Genomic DNA, 20,125 nt, shown 5'->3' on the forward strand with positions numbered 1-20,125 from the left:
TTGGTGTTCCCTCGCCCGGACGCGGGTCACCGGGGCCCCACTCTGGAGCCAGGCCTGGAGGGGGGGCACGATGGCGAGCGTCTGGTGGCCGGGCTTTTACCCATGGAGCCCGGCCGGGCTCAGCCCGAAGAGGAAACATGGGCCCCCCCTCCCATGGGCCCACCACCCGTGGGAGGGGCCAAAGGGGTCGGGTGCACTGTGTGATGGGTGGCGGCCAAGGGAGGGGACCCTGGCGGTCCGATCCTCGGTTGCAGAAACTGGCTCTTGGGACGTGGAATGTCACCTCTCTGGTGGGGAAGGAGCCAGAGCTAGTGCGTGAGGTCGAGAGGTTCCGGCTAGAAATAGTCGTTCTCACCTCGACGCATGGCTCTGGTTCTGGAACCAGTCTCCTTGAGAGGGGCTGGACATACTTCCACTCTGGAGTTGCCCAGGGAGAGAGACGTCGGGCAGGAGTGGGCATACTTGTTGCTCCCCATCTCGGCGCCTGTACGTTGGGGTTTACCCCGGTGAACGAGAGGGTAGCATCCCTCCGCCTACGGGTGGAGGGGACGGGTTCTGACTGTCGTTTGTGCTTACGGGCCGAACGACAGTTCAGATTACCCACCCTTTTTGGAGTCCTTAGAGGGGGTACTGGAGAGTGCTCCTCCTGGGGACTCCCTTGTTCTGCTGGGGGACTTCAACGCTCACGTGGGCAACGACAGTGAGACCTGGAGGGGCGTGGTTGGGAGGAACGGCCCACCCGACCTGAACTCGAGCGGTGTTCTGTTGCTGGACTTCTGTGCTCGCCATGGATTGTCCATAACGAACACCATGTTCAAGCATAAGGGTGTCCATATGTGCACTTGGCACCAGGACACCCTAGGCCGCAGTTCGATGATCGACTTTGTCATCGTTTCATCGGATCTGCGGCCGTATGTCTTGGACACTCGGGTGAAGAGAGGTGCGGAGCTGTCCACTGACCACTACCTGGTGGTGAGTTGGCTCCGGTGGTGGGGGCGAAAGCAGGTCAGACCTGGCAGGCCCAAACGTGTTGTGAGGGTCTGCTGGGAACGTCTGGCGGAATCCCCTGTGAGACGGAGCTTTAACTCCCATCTCCGGCAAAACTTCGAACACGTCCCGGGGGAGGTGGGGGACATGGAGTCTGAGTGGACCGTGTTCCGTGCCTCCATTGTCGAGGCGGCCGATCGGAGCTGTGGCCGCAAGGTTGTCGGTGCCTGTCGCGGCGGCAACCCTCGAACCCGTTGGTGGACACCTTCGGTGAGGGATGCCGTCAGGCTGAAGAAGGAGTCCTATCGAGCCTTTTTGGCCTGTGGGACTCCGGAAGCAGCTGATGGGTACCGGTGGGCGAAGCGGCATGCGGCTCGGGCGGTTTGCGAGGCAAAAACTCGGGCGTGGGAGGAGTTTGGAGAGGCCATGGAGAAAGACTTCCGCACGGCTTCGAGGCGATTCTGGTCCGCCATCCGGCGTCTCAGGGGGGGAAGCGGTGCAGCACCAACACTGTTTATAGTGGGGATGGTGTGCTGCTGACCTCTACTCGGGACGTTGTGGGCCGGTGGGCAGAGTACTTCGAAGACCTCCTCAATCCCACCAACATGCCTTCCACTGAGGAAGCAGAGCCTGGGGACTCTGGGTTGGGCTCTCCAATCTCTGGGGGCGAGGTCGCCGAGGTGGTTAAAAAGCTCCTCGGTGGCAAGGCCCCGGGGGTGGATGAGATCCGCCCGGAGTTCCTTAAGGCTCTGGATGTTGTAGGGTTGTGTTGGTTGACGCGACTCTGCAATATCGCATGGACATCGGGGGCAGTTCCCCTGGACTGGCAGACTGGGGTGGTGGTCCCCCTGTTCAAAAAGGGGGACCGGAGGGTGTGCTCCAATTATAGAGGGGTCACACTCTTAAGCCTCCCTGGCAAGGTCTATTCAGGGGTCCTGGAGAGGAGGGTCCGTCGGATAGTCGAACCTCGGATTCAGGAAGAGCAGTGTGGTTTTCGTCCTGGTCGTGGAACACTGGACCAGCTCTACACCCTCAGCAGGGTCCTGGAGGGTGCATGGGAGTTCGCCCAACCAGTCTACATGTGTTTTGTGGACTTGGAGAAGGCGTTCGACCGTGTCCCTCGGGGAGCCCTGTGGGGGGTTCTCCGGGAGTATGGGGTACCGGGCCCTTTGATACGGGCTGTCAGGTCCCTGTATGACCGGTGTCAGAGTCTGGTCCGCATTGCCGGCAGTAAGTCGGACTCGTTTCCGGTGAGAGTTGGACTCCGCCAGGGCTGCCCTTTGTCACCGATTCTGTTCATCACTTTCATGGACAGAATTTCTAGGCGCAGCCAAGGTGTTGAGAGGATCCGATTTGGTGGCCTTAGGATCTCATCTCTACTTTTCGCAGACGATGTGGTCCTTTTGGCTTCATCAGATCGTGATCTGCAGCTCTCGCTGGATCGGTTCGCAGCCGAGTGTGAAGCGGCCGGGATGGGGATCAGTGCCTCCAAATCCGAGGCCATGGTCTTGAGCCGGAAAAGGATAGAGTGCCTTCTCCGGGTCAGGGGGGGTGTCCTGCCCCAAGTGGAGGAGTTTAAGTATCTCGGGATCTTGTTCACGAATGGGGGAAGAAGGGAGCGGGAGATCGACAGGCGGATTGGCGCAGCGTCTGCTGTCAAGCGGGCGCTGTACCGGTCCGTCGTGGTGAAGAGAGAGCTGAGCCAAAAAGCGAAGCTCTCGATTTACCGGTCGATCTACGTTCCCACCCTCATCTATGGTCATGAGCTTTGGGTCATGACCGAAAGAACGAGATCGCGGATACAAGCGGCCGAAATGGGTTTTCTCCGTAGGGTGGCTGGGCTCTCCCTTAGAGATAGGGTGAGAAGCTCAGTCATCCGGGAGGGACTCAGAGTAGAGCCGCTGCTCCTTCACATCGAGAGGAGCCAGTTGAGGTGGCTTGGGCATCTGGTCAGGATGCCTCCTGGACGCCTCCCTGGTGAGGTGTTCCGGGCACGTCCCACCGGGAGGAGGCCCCGGGGAAGACCCAGGACACGCTGGAGGGACTATGTCTCTCGGCTGGCCTGGGAACGCCTCGGGATTCCCCCGGAGGAGCTAGAAGAAGTGGCTGGGGAGAGGGAAGTCTGGGCCTCCCTTCTGAAGCTGCTACCCCCCCGACCCGACCTCGGATAAGCGGAAGAAGATGGATGGATGGATGGATGGATGGGTGTTGACAGAAACCCTGTTTTTGTTCTTTTCCTTTTTTTTGTGAAAAAAAAAGCAAATAATACTCTTTTCATGAAAAGCCGCATAGTTCAGCATCTTTCCTTGTGCCTCATATATGCATGTCTGTTGTTAATTTAGCCAAATAGCAGTGAGAACCAGGAATGAAGCTGTTCTCCTCCAACAAACTTTCAAAGAATAATTCTCTTTTGACGTCGGACTGATAAGTCCTAAAAGTCTGAAACATTTCCCTGACCTCTCTGAGCAGAGGAGTTTTGTGTGTAACAAGAACAAGATCCTTTATGTACTTGTGTTAAGTCATTCATCCACCATCTATTCCTGCTTGTCCTTTCTTAGTACCTATCATCTGTGGTCATTGGGTGGAAGATGGGGTACACCATGGCCCAAATGACCGCCTTGCCAGACCATCATAGAAAGACACATAGGACAAACAACCAAAGCACAATTTCGAGAGACCAATCAATCAATCAATCAAATTTTATTTGTATAGCACATTTCAGCAGCAAGGCATTTCAAAGTGCTTTACATCATTACAAACACAGAAACACAGTGCAATATAGAATCAACAATCAAAACACAGTATTAAGTCAAGTTCCATCAGTAAATTTGTAATTGATTACATTTCAAATACAATTCTAAACAGGTGGGTTTTTAGTCGAGATTTAAAGGAAGTCAGGTTCAAGACGAACCTGCACAACCAGCTGTTTTACAGTTTTCTGGAAGTTTGTTCCAAATTTTTGGTGCATAGATGCTGAAAGCTGCTTCTCCTCGTTTGGTTCTGGTTCTGGGGATGCAGAGCAGAGCCAGAAGACCTGAGAGGTCTGGAAGGTTGATACAACAGCAGATCTTTGATGTATTGTGGTGCTAAACCGTTTAGTGACTTATAAACTAACAACAGTAATTTAAAGTCTATTCTTTGAGCTACAGGGAGCCAAAAACTGGTGTTATGTGCTCTATCGTCCTGGTTTTAGTGAGAACGCGAGCAGCAGCATTCTGGATAAGCTGCAGCTGTTTGATTGATTTGTTGGACAGACCTGTGAAGACGCTGTTGCAATAATTAATACGACTGAAGATAAACGCATGGATGAGTTTCTCTAGATCTGGATGAGACATTAGTCCTTTAATCCTGGAAATGTTCTTCAGGTGATAGAAGGACGAGTTTGTAACTTCCCAGAGGATCCATCACTCTGCGTTTCTGAGGTCTGAGGCCGGGGTCTTTTTATCTTTACACCAGTCTTACTCCAGAATGTGTCTGGCCCCTCGGCACTGCAGAACAGGACATTACCTGTCCGGATCACTACAAGAAAATGTATAAGAAACAGAAACATAAAATACAGCTGTTTTAATTCAAACCTCAGACTGTTCCCCTGCCTAAAGGAACCTCAGACTGAAGAACTCTTGGCCTCCAAGTCACGTAAACTAGCTCTTTTAAATACAATATCTCTCTGTGCTAAAGCTCTATTAATTAATGATTTCATCACTGACCATAATATCGATGTTATGTTTCTGACAGAAACATGGTTGAATGACAATAATGAACCGATCGTACTAATTGAATCTGCGCCTCCTAACTACAATTTCTGCAGTGAGAATAGAAAACTGCCTGTTATTGCTACTGATCTGATCCAAATAGTAAACTCATCGCTCTCATCAGGCGTTTTCCCCCAGGCTTTGAAAACAGCAGTAATCAAACCACTTATAAAAAAGAACAATCTGGACAAATCACTAATGCAGAATTACAGGCCGATCTCCAACCTCCCATTCATTAGCAAAGTTATTGAAAAAGCTGAGTGTAAACAATTAACTAGCTTCCTAACTATAACCAACCTCTTTGACTCCTTCCAGTCTGGTTTTCGTGCTCACCACAGCACAGAGACCGCCCTCGTAAAAGTATTCAATGACATCCATATAAATACAGACTGTGGGAGAACCACAGTGCTGGTTCTGTTGGACCTCAGTGCAGCTTTCGACACTGTTGACCATGACGTATTACTGAATCGACTGGAGAGTTGGGTCGGACTCTCCGGTCCAGTGCTTAACTGGTTTGAATCCTACATAAAGAACAGGGATTTCTTTGTTTCAATTGGAAACTTGTCATCAAAGAGGTCAAAGGTCACATGTGGAGTACCCCAAGGTTCAATCCTATGACCCCTGTTATTCAATATTTATATGCTCCCACTAGCTCAGGTTATAACAGAAAATAATATTAGCTGCCATAACTATGCAGATGACACATAGCTCTACATTACGATGTCACAAGGTGACTCAGAATCCATCCAATCACTGAACAGATGCTTAGAACAGATAAATGTGTGGATGTGCCAAAACTTTCTCCAGCTGAACAGAAACAAAACTGAAGTTATTATTTTTGGACCTAAATAGGAACGATCTAGAGTCAATGCACAGCTTCAGTTATTACAACTAAAAACCAGCGATCAGGCCCGAAACCTGGGAGTAGTGATGGACTCTGACCTGAACCTACAGAGCCACATAAAGACAGTTAGAGGAATGCTTAACTTGAACATGTCGCCACAGTTATCCTGGACATATCTATAGAGACAAAATTATGTTTGGGACATTCATGAGCTGCTTGCATTTTGAAAAAATTATATGAAGATGTGTGGCTGTCACTGACCTAGTCCTGACGGAGTGAGCTTTTCACAACTTTACGTCTCACTACATTCTGCATTGTAGAAACCAGGAATGCAGTGAAAATTTGTCTGGTTGTTTACACACCGACTGTCTCAGGTTCATCTTAGCTCACTTAAAGTCCATTTCTTAACGTAATGTCAGTAAACGTTTTCACAGAGGGCCAAACAGAACAGGAGTTCTCTTGTTAAACATGTTTTTTATTTAAAATGATGTTGACTTTTCAGACAGCCAGGTGCTGAAGGATGTTCGCAGAGTGGTTGGAGATGACTCCTACACACCGCAGAACCCAAAGGAGTTGTGTGCTCGCCTCTTTACCACCTGTTACATGGCCAGTGAAAATTCCTCCCAGGATACATTCTGCAGAGCCAGGGACCTGGCTGGGGAGATAGGAAGGTACACTTTCATCAAAATGTTGAATTTTGTGTTTTATATTTTGAACTCCAGCTTGGAATAACACACAAACCTTTGTATCTGAGAACAATGTCTGAGAGATTGTCTGTTCAGTACATCTTAATTTTCTGAGGAAGGAAATTTGTTCTTCATAAATTTGTCTGTTTTTCTTCTTTTTCATGTCTCTCTCGTAGCACACATGTGAATATTAACATAGATGTGGCTGTCAAAGGCATTCTGGGTATCTTTTCAGTGGTAACTGGACGGTGGCCGCAGTTTTGTGCAAACGGTGGAAGCAACAGAGAGAACCTGGCTCTGCAGAATGTGCAGGTGAGACCTTTCCTCATGCTCTGTTTCATTATCAGTCATCACGGAACTGAATGTTTTAGCACTTCTTCTTGGATTGGAGTTCTGTCTCTGCTGTGACAGTTTTACCACAATGCCTGCTCTGATGCTGGTAGCTCTGACTATTGAGTGGTTTCATAATCACTTTGTTTCCTGTTGAGGTGTGAAGAAGACAGAATGTCGTTCAACACGTTCAAAGTATGGTGCAGAATGTGAATGTGGTTAGGATGATCTGTACACAGTTTCTTGGTAACAGAATTACCCCCACATTTTGAACTACAGCATCAAGCAATACTTTATTGCATGATAATAGACATGGCCAATGAGTACTGTCGTAGTAAGGTTCAAACTGCTTTGGACCAACTAACACTATTAAAGTTCAAATACAACGACTGACACGAAATGTTTGCCGTATAATTAATCTGCTTATCAAACACCTCGAAGCTCATGGCAAAACATTTCATATTCAAAAATACAGAATCCAATTCAGTCCAAATCTCAAACAATTCAATCATATGGTCAGCTTCAGGGTAGCTTTTATGTCCGTAGACATAAAAACTTGCCTGGCAACTAAAAGTGACAGTTTGAAGTTCTCAAACTCTAAAAAGTGGGAAATGAGGATTTCTGTTGTAGTCAACCCTCAGTCAAGGAAACCAACAAGACTTTCAGCCATAACTGGCAGAAAAACAGGATGCAAAAAATCCCCATAAATAACTTCAGCTGACATCTCATAAATGTTTCAAGACCTGCAATAAGGAGGCACTACCAGAAATATGGGCTGCATGATGGAAATGCCAGTGGAAAGCCATTATCACAAAGAAAAGCCATTGAAACATTAGGATTCTGTAGAAGAGAATAGTCTGGTCAGATGAGGGCAGAACTGAAAAATGTTTATGTAATCTGGAGGATATGGTCCTAAACACCCTCCCCAAAAAACACCTTGCCAAAATTGAAGTCTACTTCTGGAAACACAATTGGCTGTCATAGTTACAGCAAAAGGTACTGGCAGACTGAAGGATGAATTGAGAAATGTAGGACTTTATAAGAATCTAAAGATGACAACAGTGGGTCTTACCAAGTAAGACAATAGCCCCAAACACACAGCAAAGGTAAGTCTTAATTGGTTTCAGACAGAAAACAAAACCACTGGAACCACCGAGTAAATCACCTGACTGTAGCGAATTATAAATGTATGAAAAGAATAGCTGTTGTCATCACCAAGTATGTTCAATTCTTATTTGAAATGCTATTCCAATTATTTACCCATAACTTAACGTAGGGGCTAATTTTGTTTGGTTTCTTTATATGTGGATTACTTGGATTGTTGCTGACTTCTGGTGGAATTTTTATGCCAGTAGTGTCACTGAAATATCTAAACTGGAAAAAATGAGGAAAATCCATTTTTTCCCCCGGTTTAATTTACAATCTATATTTAAGATTATATGTAGAGTATAGAAATTACTCCACATCTTTGCTTGTCTAAGCATTTATAAAATGACTCAAACTCTTAAAAAGATGCATGACTAATCAAAAACACCCTTGGTTGGTGACTCCTGTTTGTGCCTGAAAAAGTCAGGTATGAAGACACCAAAACTGCAAACATGCAAAATGGTGAAATGACTGACAGGGTTTATGTAAAACATGTGCCACTATGTAGGCAAGTCATTTTGTTAGTTGAGATTCCTCTTGAGGTTTTGAACAGAAGTGTGTTTGTGCCGTCACCAGGCCCGGGTCAGGATGGTCTTGGCCTATCTTTTTGCCCAGCTGAGCTTGTGGGCCCGCGGTAGACCTGGAGGACTGCTGGTTTTGGGCTCAGCCAACGTCGATGAGAGGTACTATTACAAATGACTGGAATGGTTGGTACTTCATAGACCTTTGGTTTACTGCACATAATTTGTATTGTGGCCTGCACACAAATGATCCAGATTATATTCATCTGATAATGCCTGTGGCATAAATGATTAAATCTCAAATCCGTTGCTGTACGTGATACAAAAATCGGATGCAAAAGGTGTAACATCTAATTATTTGGACAAAAATAGGTTCCCTGATCTTTTAGACATTAATACAGAAAGATTGTACACAACCAAGCTGTTAAAGCGACTCTGACAAAAGGCAGGAACAGAGCTGTAGTTTCCACAGGGCTTTAACTTGTTTGAATAGAAAAAACATATCAATCTGAGGAAGAAACAATCTATCAATAAACAAATCCCTGGGATATTAAATAGTCAACTGTTGTGTAATCATTAAGTTTCCCCCTAATAATTCTGTTTTCAGAAATTCCTCTTAGCTTGGAAACATTTTAGATCAACTGTGCATGCACTGCAAAAACACAAAATCTTACCAAGTATTTTTGGTCTAGTTTCTAGTGCAAATATCTTAGTACACTTTAAATAAGACAAACCTAATTGACAAGCAACTTCTCAACAGGATACAGAAAGTTGTTTTAAATAAATAATTCCTTAATATTTATGAAAAAGTACTACTTCGGGGTGCTGTGGTGGCGCAGGGGCAAAGCATGACCCATGTTGAGGCCTTAGTCCTTGTAGCAGTGGTCGTAGGTTCGATTCCCAGCCTGGCGACGTTTGCCGCATGTCTTCCCCCTCTCTGATTACCCTGTTTCCTGTCAAACTACTTTCAAATAAAGGCCACTAGAGCCAACAAAACCTTTAAAAAAAGAAAAAGTACTACTTCCACTGGCAGATTATTTCACTGTAACATGGGAAAAATGCTGTTTTTCCCATGTTACATAATTTCTTCTGCTCAGCCTTACAGGATATTTCACCAAGTATGACTGCTCCAGTGCAGACATAAACCCCATTGGTGGAATCAGCAAGATGGATTTGAAGAGCTTCCTTGCTTACTGTGCAGAACAGTTCCAGCTTACCTCTTTGAGAGGGTGAGAGGAGTTCAGGACTCTAAGGTTTCACTTAAAAAAAACAACAACAAAAAAACAAGGACCTGTCAGGAGTGTGTGTGCATCGTCCTCTGTGTCTTTCAGTTTGTGTATGTGTTTTTGTGCTGTGCAGCATTCTGGCTGCTCCCCCCACTGCTGAACTGGAGCCTCTGAAGGACGGACGGCTGTCCCAGACAGATGAGGTACAGACTGACGCTCAACAGCCAGCGTTTAGTCAGCTCTTTTTACTGTATTCTCTAACTAGATTTCACTGCTGTAATGGAGCAACTGGCCTCCCTAATCATCCAAACTAAATGTCATAAAATGATTAAAATCTAAACTGTTTTAATTTTGTTCTGTACAAGAGCCAGAAAGATACACTACCCTCTGTTTAAAGCTGTTTAGTCTTCAGTTCCGCCATGCTGTACTTACTTTTTTAGAAAAATTAATTGGGGGAAAAAATGGCTTAATTTTTTTTTTTATCTTAAAGCCGGATTGCAAGCGTCTCCAGTGTTCTGAGAGTTTCACTTGCGGAGCAGATGTATTTCTAAAAGATTTATAGGTTTATAGTTTATGCTTTTAAAGTTGGGAGCGGACTAATCACACAGCTGGCGCCTCTGCGTTGCCTCCCGCGCTGCTGCTGCTTTATCTCTGTATCGCTGAAGTTATCTTAGCGCGGATCCCGCTCGCCTCCTTTCACTCAAACTGAACACAGGCTGACCTGTATGAATATTTACATAAACCCCCAGTGAGAAATTATTATGTTATGCAGTGTTGTATAGTAACGAAGTAAAAATACTTCACTACTTTACTTAAGTATATGTTGGAGTACTTCATACTTTCCTGGAGTATGAAAATTTTTGATGACTTTCACTTTTACTTCACTATATTTCCGAACTTAATTGCGTACTTTTACTCCGATACATTTTCAATGTGTGGTTTAGTTACTCGTTACAAAAAAGCGAGAGAGAGAAACGCAAGTGTTTTGATCCCACCTACTGATTAGCAAGTAGCAAGCAGGCTACCGAACAAAGTCCGTAGCCTGCTTGCCTGGGCTTGTTCATCACCACCAATAGGATACACCTTCTTCTTCTTCTTTTCTATTATGGCGGATCACAAGCAACTTTAAGGTGCATACCGCCACCTACTGTACATGAGTGTGTAGAAGCATTACTTCATATCTATTAAATTCTATTTTTTAATTTTGTATTCTTAAGATAAATAAACAATGCTTTCCTTAATTTGTGAATATCTGTTATGTTTCCTTCATTTCCTAATATACCTTTAAGATTCCATTCATGCCCTATATTTCTAACTATTCTCTTTAATTCTTCCCTTTCGAGTTCATTTGACTTACAGTTCATCAATACGTGTTCTACATTTTCTTTCTCTCCACATCTCTCACATTTATCATTATTTTTCCTCCCTACTGTATAAAGCATGTCATTTAAGTAGGTATGACCTACTCTTAATCTACTAATTATTATTTCTTCTCTTCTGTTTCTTTCATTAATGCTTCGAATTTGAACTGACTTTTGTACTTCATGTAATCTTCTTCCTTTCTTATCTTCATTCCACATTTTTTGCCATTTCTTGATTTCTTTACTTTTAATTAGGATACACCTGTTTCGCTTCTCCCATTAAACACAAAGCAAGTCTCGCAATCAGTAGCAGTCACATGGAAATTCTATCTTACAAAAACTCCCCGTCCAACTTGAAGAAACACATCGAGGTAACTTCTTATGAAATGGTTATAATCCTCCTGTTTCAGTAACTATAGCTTGATCACTAGGCACTACTGTATTGTGAAATCTTGACCATAAATGAACTTTGTTTGGCATTGTTTCAGTTCCACACGTGATGTATTTAGCTTAGGCTTAATGTTGACTGTAGCAGGCTACCTAGACTCCTCTGTTCAAGGGGGGACAGAAGCCATAGCGATAGCAATTTAGACTAAATTTAACGAATATAGGAAAGGCATGCAAGTTCAAAACCAGGTTTACAGATGCCAATAAGCTGCATTTCCCTCCCAATTCTTTTTTTCTTTTGCATAATGACCAGTTGTGTGCACCACCTACTGATTGTAGGATTGACTGATTTGTGAAGTAGAGTAATCGTAACAGCTATTTTTCTTCATGTTGGCCGCATTTTCTGTACTATTTATTTTTCTCATTTTCAGCACTGACCTTACTTGAAGGGAAAACTTAAGGTTTACAAAAACTTTGTATTTTCTGTCCTGGAGGGTTTACTAAGAAGCTGGTTCAGTTGTAAAGCAGGTTAAGTTAACCTTGTTGTATAGGTAAAGCACCTAATTTTCTTAACTAAATGATGCCTGCAGGTATATCTATTAGCAGGTTTAATTTTGCCTGCACTTGGTTGTGTACATTATTTTAAGTGTATTTGACAAGTTTACCAAAATATAAAAAATGTCATTCAAACTGCATTTGCTTTGTTTTACTTTTTACTTGTACTTTTCATTACATTACTTGAGTACATCCATTTTTACAGTAATTTCCATACTTAAGTACAAGAAGTTTCAGATACTTTAAGACTTTAACTCAAGTAACATTTCAGTCAGTGACTTCGACTTTTACCAAAGTCATATTTTGGAGAGGTACTTGTACTTTTACTTGACTCTGAGATTTCAGTACTTTATACAACACTGATGTTATGGAGAACATCAAGGTAAGAGTTTAAAACGAACCGCGTTAGCTCTGGTTGCGCATCTCTATGTGAACCACAGGAATAACTTATAGTCACGCTTTCAGAGGTGCGCGTTGAGCGAGCAGTGAGAATGACTTATATTTGTGGACAAAACATTATGCGACCTTTACATCTCAACAAGATGCCCCGCATGTGGCTCTATCTTCCCTGTAAAGTTTATGTATTGTCCCGGTTGGCCGGTGTGTTAGTGATTAACGAACCAGCGCTAACCTCATCATGCAGGTTCATATGGAGTGAAAATAGTGTCAAAAAGATTTGTGTGTGCGTAAAATGATTTGTGTGTGCGTAAAATGATTTGTGCGTGCGTAACAGGATTTGTGCGTGCGTAACAGGATTTGTGCGTGCGTAACAGGATTTGTGCGTGCGTAACAGGATTTGTGCGTGCGTAAAAAGATTTGTACGTGCGTAAAAAGATTTGTGCGTGCGAAAAAAAATTTGTGCGTGCGTAAAAAGATTTGTGCGTGCGTAACAGGATTTGTAAACCTTAAAAATAAAATACATGTGACACACAAATCACCTGGTACGCACACTACTTGAAACGTAAAACGTAATCTGAAATAATCTAAAAAATACGCATTACAACGGTCAGTAAAACGTGCAAATTTTAACATCCACTTACTTCGGACGGTAGACCATGAACACGATCACTCGGCTGACCCGCCATTCTCTTGTTTCTTCTCTCAGTTTGAATGAATGCTTTTCCCAGTCAGAGCGGAATAAACTTCCACCACCTAGTGGTTGAATTTTTTTACCCAAGTAATTACAGTTGTATAGGTCCCAAATGCGGATTCATATATAAACAATCTTATAGTATTAAAAAGTAGACGTGGGTGTAATGACATATGTATTTTTCTCTCACAAAAATATGTCTAAGCCACGAGACAAGTAAAGAGAGAAATACGTATTGAACTATGGAAAAAAGAAACAGTTCCGAAGAAAACTCAGATGTCCCAGCTTTTACTAGCATGTAAATGCACCATCTACACACAAATCTTGGAGCTTCCACCGAGGCATGAAATGAGTCTCAAAAATAGTTGTGCACTCGTAACCGGATTTGTGTGTAACTGCAGTTTTGTGTGTGCGTACCAGGTGATTTGTGTGTACTTTTTCAATATGTATTTTATTTTTAAGGTTTACAAATCCTGTTACGCACGCACAAATCTTTTTACGCACGCACAAATCTTTTTACACACGCACAAATCCTGTTACGCACGCACAAATCTTTTTACGCACGCACAAACCCTGTTACGCACGCACAGATCATTTTACTCACACACAAATCTTTTTGACACTATTTTCACTCCATAGGTTCAGCCGGTGCGGAGCTTTCATGCTCTCCTCGTAGTCACGCTTCACGCTGGTTTTATATTATTTTATCATTATTTTTAGTATAATTTTTCCGGTTACACGATGCATCAAACCGTATCAAATGCTTAATCTACTTAGTCAGCCAGAGTTAATGCGCGCGGCCGCACGGAGATCTGAAAAGCTCGAGCAACAAACTTGAGCAGCCAGAACAGTTTCTGTGTCCCCTTATTAAAAACACAATAGACAGAAACTGAATAGCTACTAAAGCCACATTAGCGGCAATAAATTAAATCTCCCGTTTGTTGCGCATCTCTGAGCACAGTGCAGCGGATTTGACTCATCATGCAGGGCCGGTGTTATGCCGAGAAACGCATGCCTGCCGAGAATTGTATGCCCTGTCGCGGGAGCGCGCATCGCTCTAAACTCTCGCATATCGATGAGAAAACGGACTGAAATATGACCGAATAGAAAACTTTTAAAGATATTCGTAACATTATCACGTTTCTTAACCATGTAAGCCATAAAACGGTGGGTATTATTTCGCAGATTAATTGAAATAAATACGGTTTTTATACCTTTATTGAAACATATGAGTCGAACGTTTTTCAGTCAGTGTCTGATAAAAATGTTCTCCGCAGATGGTTTGAAATTCCCCAATTTTTCTTTTAACACCATAATGGCTTAAAGCATTACAAAGCAGAAGCCAGTTATGTAGAACATTTTATATCATCCTTAACTGTCCAGTCTATTAATGTAGGGGGGATGCATTTTAATTTCTGAGCCTGCCAATATTTGCATCCCCTGTCTATTGTCCTGTTGATATGAAACTTACAGAAGTAGCTCAGAGAACAAGTGTCATTACGTAGAAAAGGTAAAATCCCTCTTAACTATTCATTTCTCCGTGTTAGCAGGGGATGCATTTTTTGGCAAAGCCTATTATTAGCCTGCCAAGGGGATGCATTTTTGCTATGCATCCATTGCTAACATGGAGAAATCAAGGGTTAAGAGTGAAATAACTTTTTCTACATAATCACACTTGTTCTATCAACTGCTGGGATGAGTTTCATATCAATAGGATAATATTTGAGGAAAATAGAGAGGGCATGCAGATTTCGGCAGGAACAAAATCCATATTGCCAAAAAATGCACCCCTGCTAACATGGAGAAATAAAGAGTTAAGAGTGAAATAACTTTTTCTACATAATCACACTTGTTCTATGAATTGCTGGTATACGTTTTATATCAATAGGATAATATTTGACGAAAATAGAGAGGGCATGCATATATTGGCAGGCTAATAATAGGCTTTGCCAAAAAATGCATCCCCTGCTAACATGGAGAAATAAATAGTTAAGAGGGATTCTACCTTTTCTACGTAATGACACTTGTTCTCTGAGCTACTTCTGTAAGTTTCATATCAACAGGACAATAGACAGGGGATGCAAATATTGGCAGGCTCAGAAATTAAAATGCATCCCCCCTACATTAATAGACTGGACAGTAAAGGATGATATAAAATATTCTATATAACAGGCTTCTGCTTTGTAATGCTTTAAGCTATTATGGTGTTAAAAGAAAAATTGGGGAATTTCAAACCATCTGCGGAGAACATTTTTTATCAGACACTGACTGAAAAACATTTGATTCATATGTCTCAATAATGGTATAAAAACTGTATTTATTTCAATTAATCTGCTAAATAAAACCCACCGTTTTATGGATTACATGCTTAAGAAACGTGGTAATGTTACAAATATCTTTAAAAGTTTCCTCTTCGGTCATATTTCAGTCCGTTTTCTCATCAATATACAAAAGTTTAGAGCGATGCGCGCTCCCGCAACAGGGCATGCAATTCTCGGCAGGCATGCGTTTCTCGGCATAACACCGGTCCTATATGAGGCCTGGAGCAGAATTTGACCTAGGGGCTCCTCTTGCTGCTAAAAACATCACCACTTCTAACAGCTTCTGTGTTAGGGGGAGGGGGAGTAGTTTAATTGGCCAACCTAAAAAGCAATAAGTTATAAATGCAGTTTACTAATTTGTATTTATGAACAAGCAGAGCTCAAACACAAAGATTAAACCCACAGGCCCCTGGGGGGCCTGATGGAGCTGCTGGCTTAATTTGGATTAAACAGAAGTGCAAGTAATTGATATTCATTATAATTGTATTTTTTGATTACGGTAGTTGTTTTTAAGACTAGTTGTGGGTTTAAATAGCTTTTCACTGGTGATGTTTTCCCATAACATATAATTATCCAGTAATATTTTTACTTTTCCTGTCAACTTAACGGCTTTTAATACAAAAACAGAGTGGACCGCTGGTGAGCCATCTTAGTTCCCCGACCACCGGGGCAAGTTTTCTGGGGGAAACCCTGAAGGAGAAACAAAGATTCTGGGTGATAAATGTTTTAATAGTACCTTAGATACCGTGAATTGTTTAGAAATCACTGTCAATCTAAAGAAACCTCTTATGAACTGTTTGTTGGTGTGTGTGTATGAAATGTTGGTAAGTTACTCCCATAAACTAGAAACTGAACTGTTGTTGCTGACGACGTGTCCCTCTGTGCTCAGATTTCTTTGGGTTGGGTGTAACCTGTATAGTTGGTGTCATTCATCAAATACTGCATGTTTGTAAAAATGAAACATAAACCAGTTATAATCTGATAACCATCTGCTTAGCACCTGGGAACTCACTGCAGGGCCGTTGGTCCTCAGCTCTTACTTCTTTAAACTGAACAAAGCAAAAGATTTGTGCAATGTTGTGTGAAATGCAGATTAATCAATCAGTGTGGTGCTCACTGCCAGTCTATCCATGTTTTCCCTTCGTCTCTCCAATCACATTAAATTAAATGTCTATAATATCTTCTGTCTGCTTAGATTAAACTGGAAATTCAATTTGAAAGACTTCCATCACAAGTCTTGCTGATGTGGCTTAAATGTGTGACTTTCTTGTTTCTTTTCTTTCCTCAGTCAGACATGGGAATGATGTATTCTGAGTTATCGGTGATTGGAAGGCTGCGGAAGATCTCAAAGTGTGGACCCTTCAGTATGTTCTGTAAGCTCATTCATCTGTGGAGGGATGTCCTTTCACCTACTCAGGTTAGTTGGCTACTAACCTGGTTAGTGTGCACATTGCACAACACAAAGGATCTGAAAGCACTATATTACAGGAAATTTGCTTTGTCCAATTTCAGTTTAATTTGCATCAACCAAAGAGCAGGATGCAAAAAGGATGAATTTCCAATGTCGAATTTTAACAAAACATGAAGTTTAACAGAAAACCTTGCTGAAAATGAGGCTAGTGCATCTGTCTGGTGAATATCTCAGTCAGCAGATGTCAGAGGGGTCATAAGGACAGACAACAAAAACAAACCTCAAATTAAATATGACATTTCGGACATTTAAAGGTATGAACCCTGGATGAACCCTTCTAGTTCTTGACATTTTAAATTATTTGGTTAATTCATTTTAGGGTTTGGAAATGTCCCTTTTGGAACAAAATGGTTTTTGTGTAGTTGCAATACCATTAGTGTTTACTTTAATAGATTACAAGAAAATCTGACTCCTAAAATCTTCAGGGTTTCTTTAATCCCACCAGCTGCTGGAAGGCATTCTGCATCAGTTTGGCTCCTCTGGACTCACACAGCTGCTTGTTTGTGCAGGTGGCCCAGAAGGTGAAGCACTTCTTCAGGATGTACTCGGTGAACCGCCACAAGATGACCACAGTGACTCCTTCCTACCATGCTGAGAGCTACAGTCCTGATGACAACCGCTTTGACCTTCGACCTTTCCTCTACAACACACACTGGAACTGGCAATTCCAGTGTATTGATAACCAAGTAACACAACACGATGACCTTCTTATAGATCAGTGGAGATAACTTTTGCCAGAGTGTCCAGGGCCACATATGGGCCCTGGACATTAGGCAAATTGTGCTGAAGCACAAGTTGTCAGTGTGTGAATGTGGCTCTAAAGTGCTTTGAGTGATTAATGAGTACAAAAGCTCTATTTAATTCAGTATATAACATGAGTCTATTTGACTGTCCTACTTACACTGGATAAAAACAGTAGTTTCCACAGTAATCTTATCTTTAGGTGTGTTTTCCTCTTTCCATTTTTCTGCAGATTTCCCAGATGCCAGCAAGCCCAGCTGACGGGGACCAGGGAAGGCTTGAAGAGTAGAAAAACTCCACAGCCCTGTTCTCTCTGTCCAGGGTGTGTTTGTATCTCTGCAGTGGCTCAAATCCAGAACACATTTCCTTCAGCTGTTTCAAAAGTTCAGGAGCTCACCATGTCTGAACACATTAAAAACGTGTTAAGCATTTTAATGACAAGTGTCATTGGATTTTCAGAGTTATATCCTGCTTACTTCTGTTCTGAACCAGAAAGCTAACTATAAAGACTCAGGTAGCTTTTGCACCTGGTATCCATCAGTGTCTTCCATGTTAGCACACACAGAGCCACGTCAGGTTATGGTTCTGAAACATTTTCTATATCTTAAACTGTTATTACTTGGATGCTACCACAGCTTAGATTCATCCCAGTGTTATGTTATTGACTTTTTTTCAGCTACACAACTCTTAATGAGCTTAATAATGCAGCATAACTCACTGCATTACTGATGTACATTATCCTGAAATTATGCTTTTTATTTACAGCTGAAATTAAAGTTACAGTTACCACTGATGATTTTGGGATATTTTCAGGAGACTTATTGTAGCTGTTGAATTTGTAATGTGTACGCAGATGTGCTAAATAAATCTCTTGGTTGGCCTGATCAGAGAAGAACAGAGATGAGCCCTGTGTGATGATTTCTTTTATTCCATAAGTTTGTCACTTTTTAATTCCCCAACAATAAGAGTAACAACAGAATAAGCACCACATCCTTTGTGCTTAAGTCAAGTCCGAGGGACATTTAATAGCAACTGATTATTTGATTTTAAAATTCTGAACACTGTACTTTCTGGGAGCCAACCCATTTTAAACTTTAGAAGTTGTTAAAATAATCTTAAAATCTATCTGATATAAAACAGGTAGCAAGGTTAAACATGCCAATATTGCCCTTATATGTTTAGGAATGGGGGTGGCTGCTGGGAAAAAATATTTATAGCTGTAATTTTAGAGTTGTGCTGCTCAGAATATTACAGCAACTCTGATACTTTAGTTTTGATTACCGGTAGTTCTGTTTCCAGACTTTTGCGTTTAATTGTTGCTGTTTGGACAATTACAATCCAGTTTCTGGATGAAGTGCAACTGGAGGATTTTTACTTCTATTTTTGGACATTTGTACATATATTTTCAAATGGGAAAAGCTGATTAGCATCTCAAAACCTCAAACAATACCTCAACTGTGATACCAAGTTAAGGTGAAAAGGAGGCTTTATGGATACAAAGCAGGACCAGAGGAAGTTCAGACCATCTCTTCCATCCATCATGATGACCAAGGATCATATCGCAGGCTCCAACGTCTGCCGGCTTTCTAACCGTACACCAGAAAGAAATGTAAAGAGGAATGGTTTAACTGTTTTAACCAGGTAAGATGACTGAAGCACATTAACAAAAGCTTAAAGAACCACAACCAGTCAATTATCAGAAAGATTCAAATTCCAACTCTAATTCCACTCCTTCATTTGGCCAATGTTCCGAAAAACCCAAGTAAGTTAGGCGGCAGATCTCTGACTTGCAGGCTTTTATATTTTTCAAATGTGTCCTTGTACATATGTATCCTTGTGTTCCTGGTATGTGTGTAGTGTTGCGGTGAGCCCGATTCGGTCCAGCAGTTCAGTGAATGTATTGTGGGGGTTCAGCTACCTCTGCGGTCCGAACCGAGCCGGGCTGCTGGAGGTGGAGTCCAAGCTTCGGTCAAACACCGCAGTGAAGTTAGTTTCAAGTTGGATATTCGATATTCGAGCTCCGCGGAGTAAGCGGCGTTTAGCTCAAGGTTGATCCGATTTATGAACGTTACTGTCGGCCAGCGGTTCTCTATCGCTCCCGGCCGCAGCGCCCGAAGGTTCACTTAGGGACTATCAACAAATTACCGAACCAAACATTCCTATCAAAGAAATGTTAATAAATGCCTTGAATTGTAACCAACTAACTAATTGTCATTGCTAATTCATGCTTTTACATGAGCCAAAATAGCATCTATAAAATTTTAAAGTCATATACAATATTTTCAATAATTTTAATATTAAATAATATAATGTTTTCTTCAATAGCTTCCAGGTCATGTGACCTAATGACTCTAAATCACTTTGAAACAATTACAATAGTCTCTATAGATGAGGCACAGACATTTGATTTCCATTTTTAGCCATTTTCCATTTTTTTATTAATTTTTTTTGTCAAAAATGAGGGTTTTTCTTCAATAGCTTCCAGGTCATGTGACCTACTGACTCAAAATCACTTTGAAATAATTATAATAGTCTCTATAGATAAGGCACAGTCATTTGATTTCCATTTTTAGCCATTTTCCATTTTTTATTAATTTTTTTTGTCAAAAATGAGGGTTTTTCTTCAATAGCTTCCAGGTCATGTGACCTAATGACTCAAAATCACTTTGAAATAATTATAATAGTCTCTATAGATAAGGCACAGTCA

The 20,125-nt window shown here is 42.1% G+C and overlaps 1 protein-coding gene and 1 long non-coding RNA gene across 4 annotated transcripts in view; one reads left to right on the plus strand and one right to left on the minus strand.

Moving 5' to 3' along the window:
• The window catches only part of nadsyn1 (NAD synthetase 1), a 28,657-nt gene extending 10,340 nt beyond the window's left edge, over positions 1-18,317 (plus strand). For 2 of the 3 annotated variants that reach the window (XM_028014869.1, XM_028014868.1), the window contains 8 exons: positions 6,086-6,254; positions 6,446-6,581; positions 8,322-8,428; positions 9,364-9,495; positions 9,626-9,695; positions 16,495-16,623; positions 17,187-17,363; positions 17,651-18,317. In XM_028014869.1, the coding sequence (XP_027870670.1) occupies positions 6,086-6,254; positions 6,446-6,581; positions 8,322-8,428; positions 9,364-9,495; positions 9,626-9,695; positions 16,495-16,623; positions 17,187-17,363; positions 17,651-17,707 (977 nt within the window). In that variant the 3' untranslated portion in view covers positions 17,708-18,317. The remainder of the gene's footprint in view (positions 1-6,085; positions 6,255-6,445; positions 6,582-8,321; positions 8,429-9,363; positions 9,496-9,625; positions 9,696-16,494; positions 16,624-17,186; positions 17,364-17,650) is intronic. The other variant, XM_028014870.1, reaches the window with a different exon arrangement.
• On the minus strand, positions 234-19,718 carry LOC114143145 (uncharacterized). The gene is made up of 4 exons (XR_003595173.1): positions 19,394-19,718; positions 14,025-14,028; positions 4,606-4,612; positions 234-243 (listed from the first exon to the last, which is right to left on the minus strand). It is a non-coding gene; the product is annotated as an uncharacterized LOC114143145 (long non-coding RNA).
• Positions 19,719-20,125: the final 407 nt, after the last annotated feature.

Source organism: Xiphophorus couchianus, chromosome 4 (assembly GCF_001444195.1).
Source record: "Xiphophorus couchianus chromosome 4, X_couchianus-1.0, whole genome shotgun sequence".
NCBI classification, from domain to species: domain Eukaryota; kingdom Metazoa; phylum Chordata; class Actinopteri; order Cyprinodontiformes; family Poeciliidae; genus Xiphophorus; species Xiphophorus couchianus.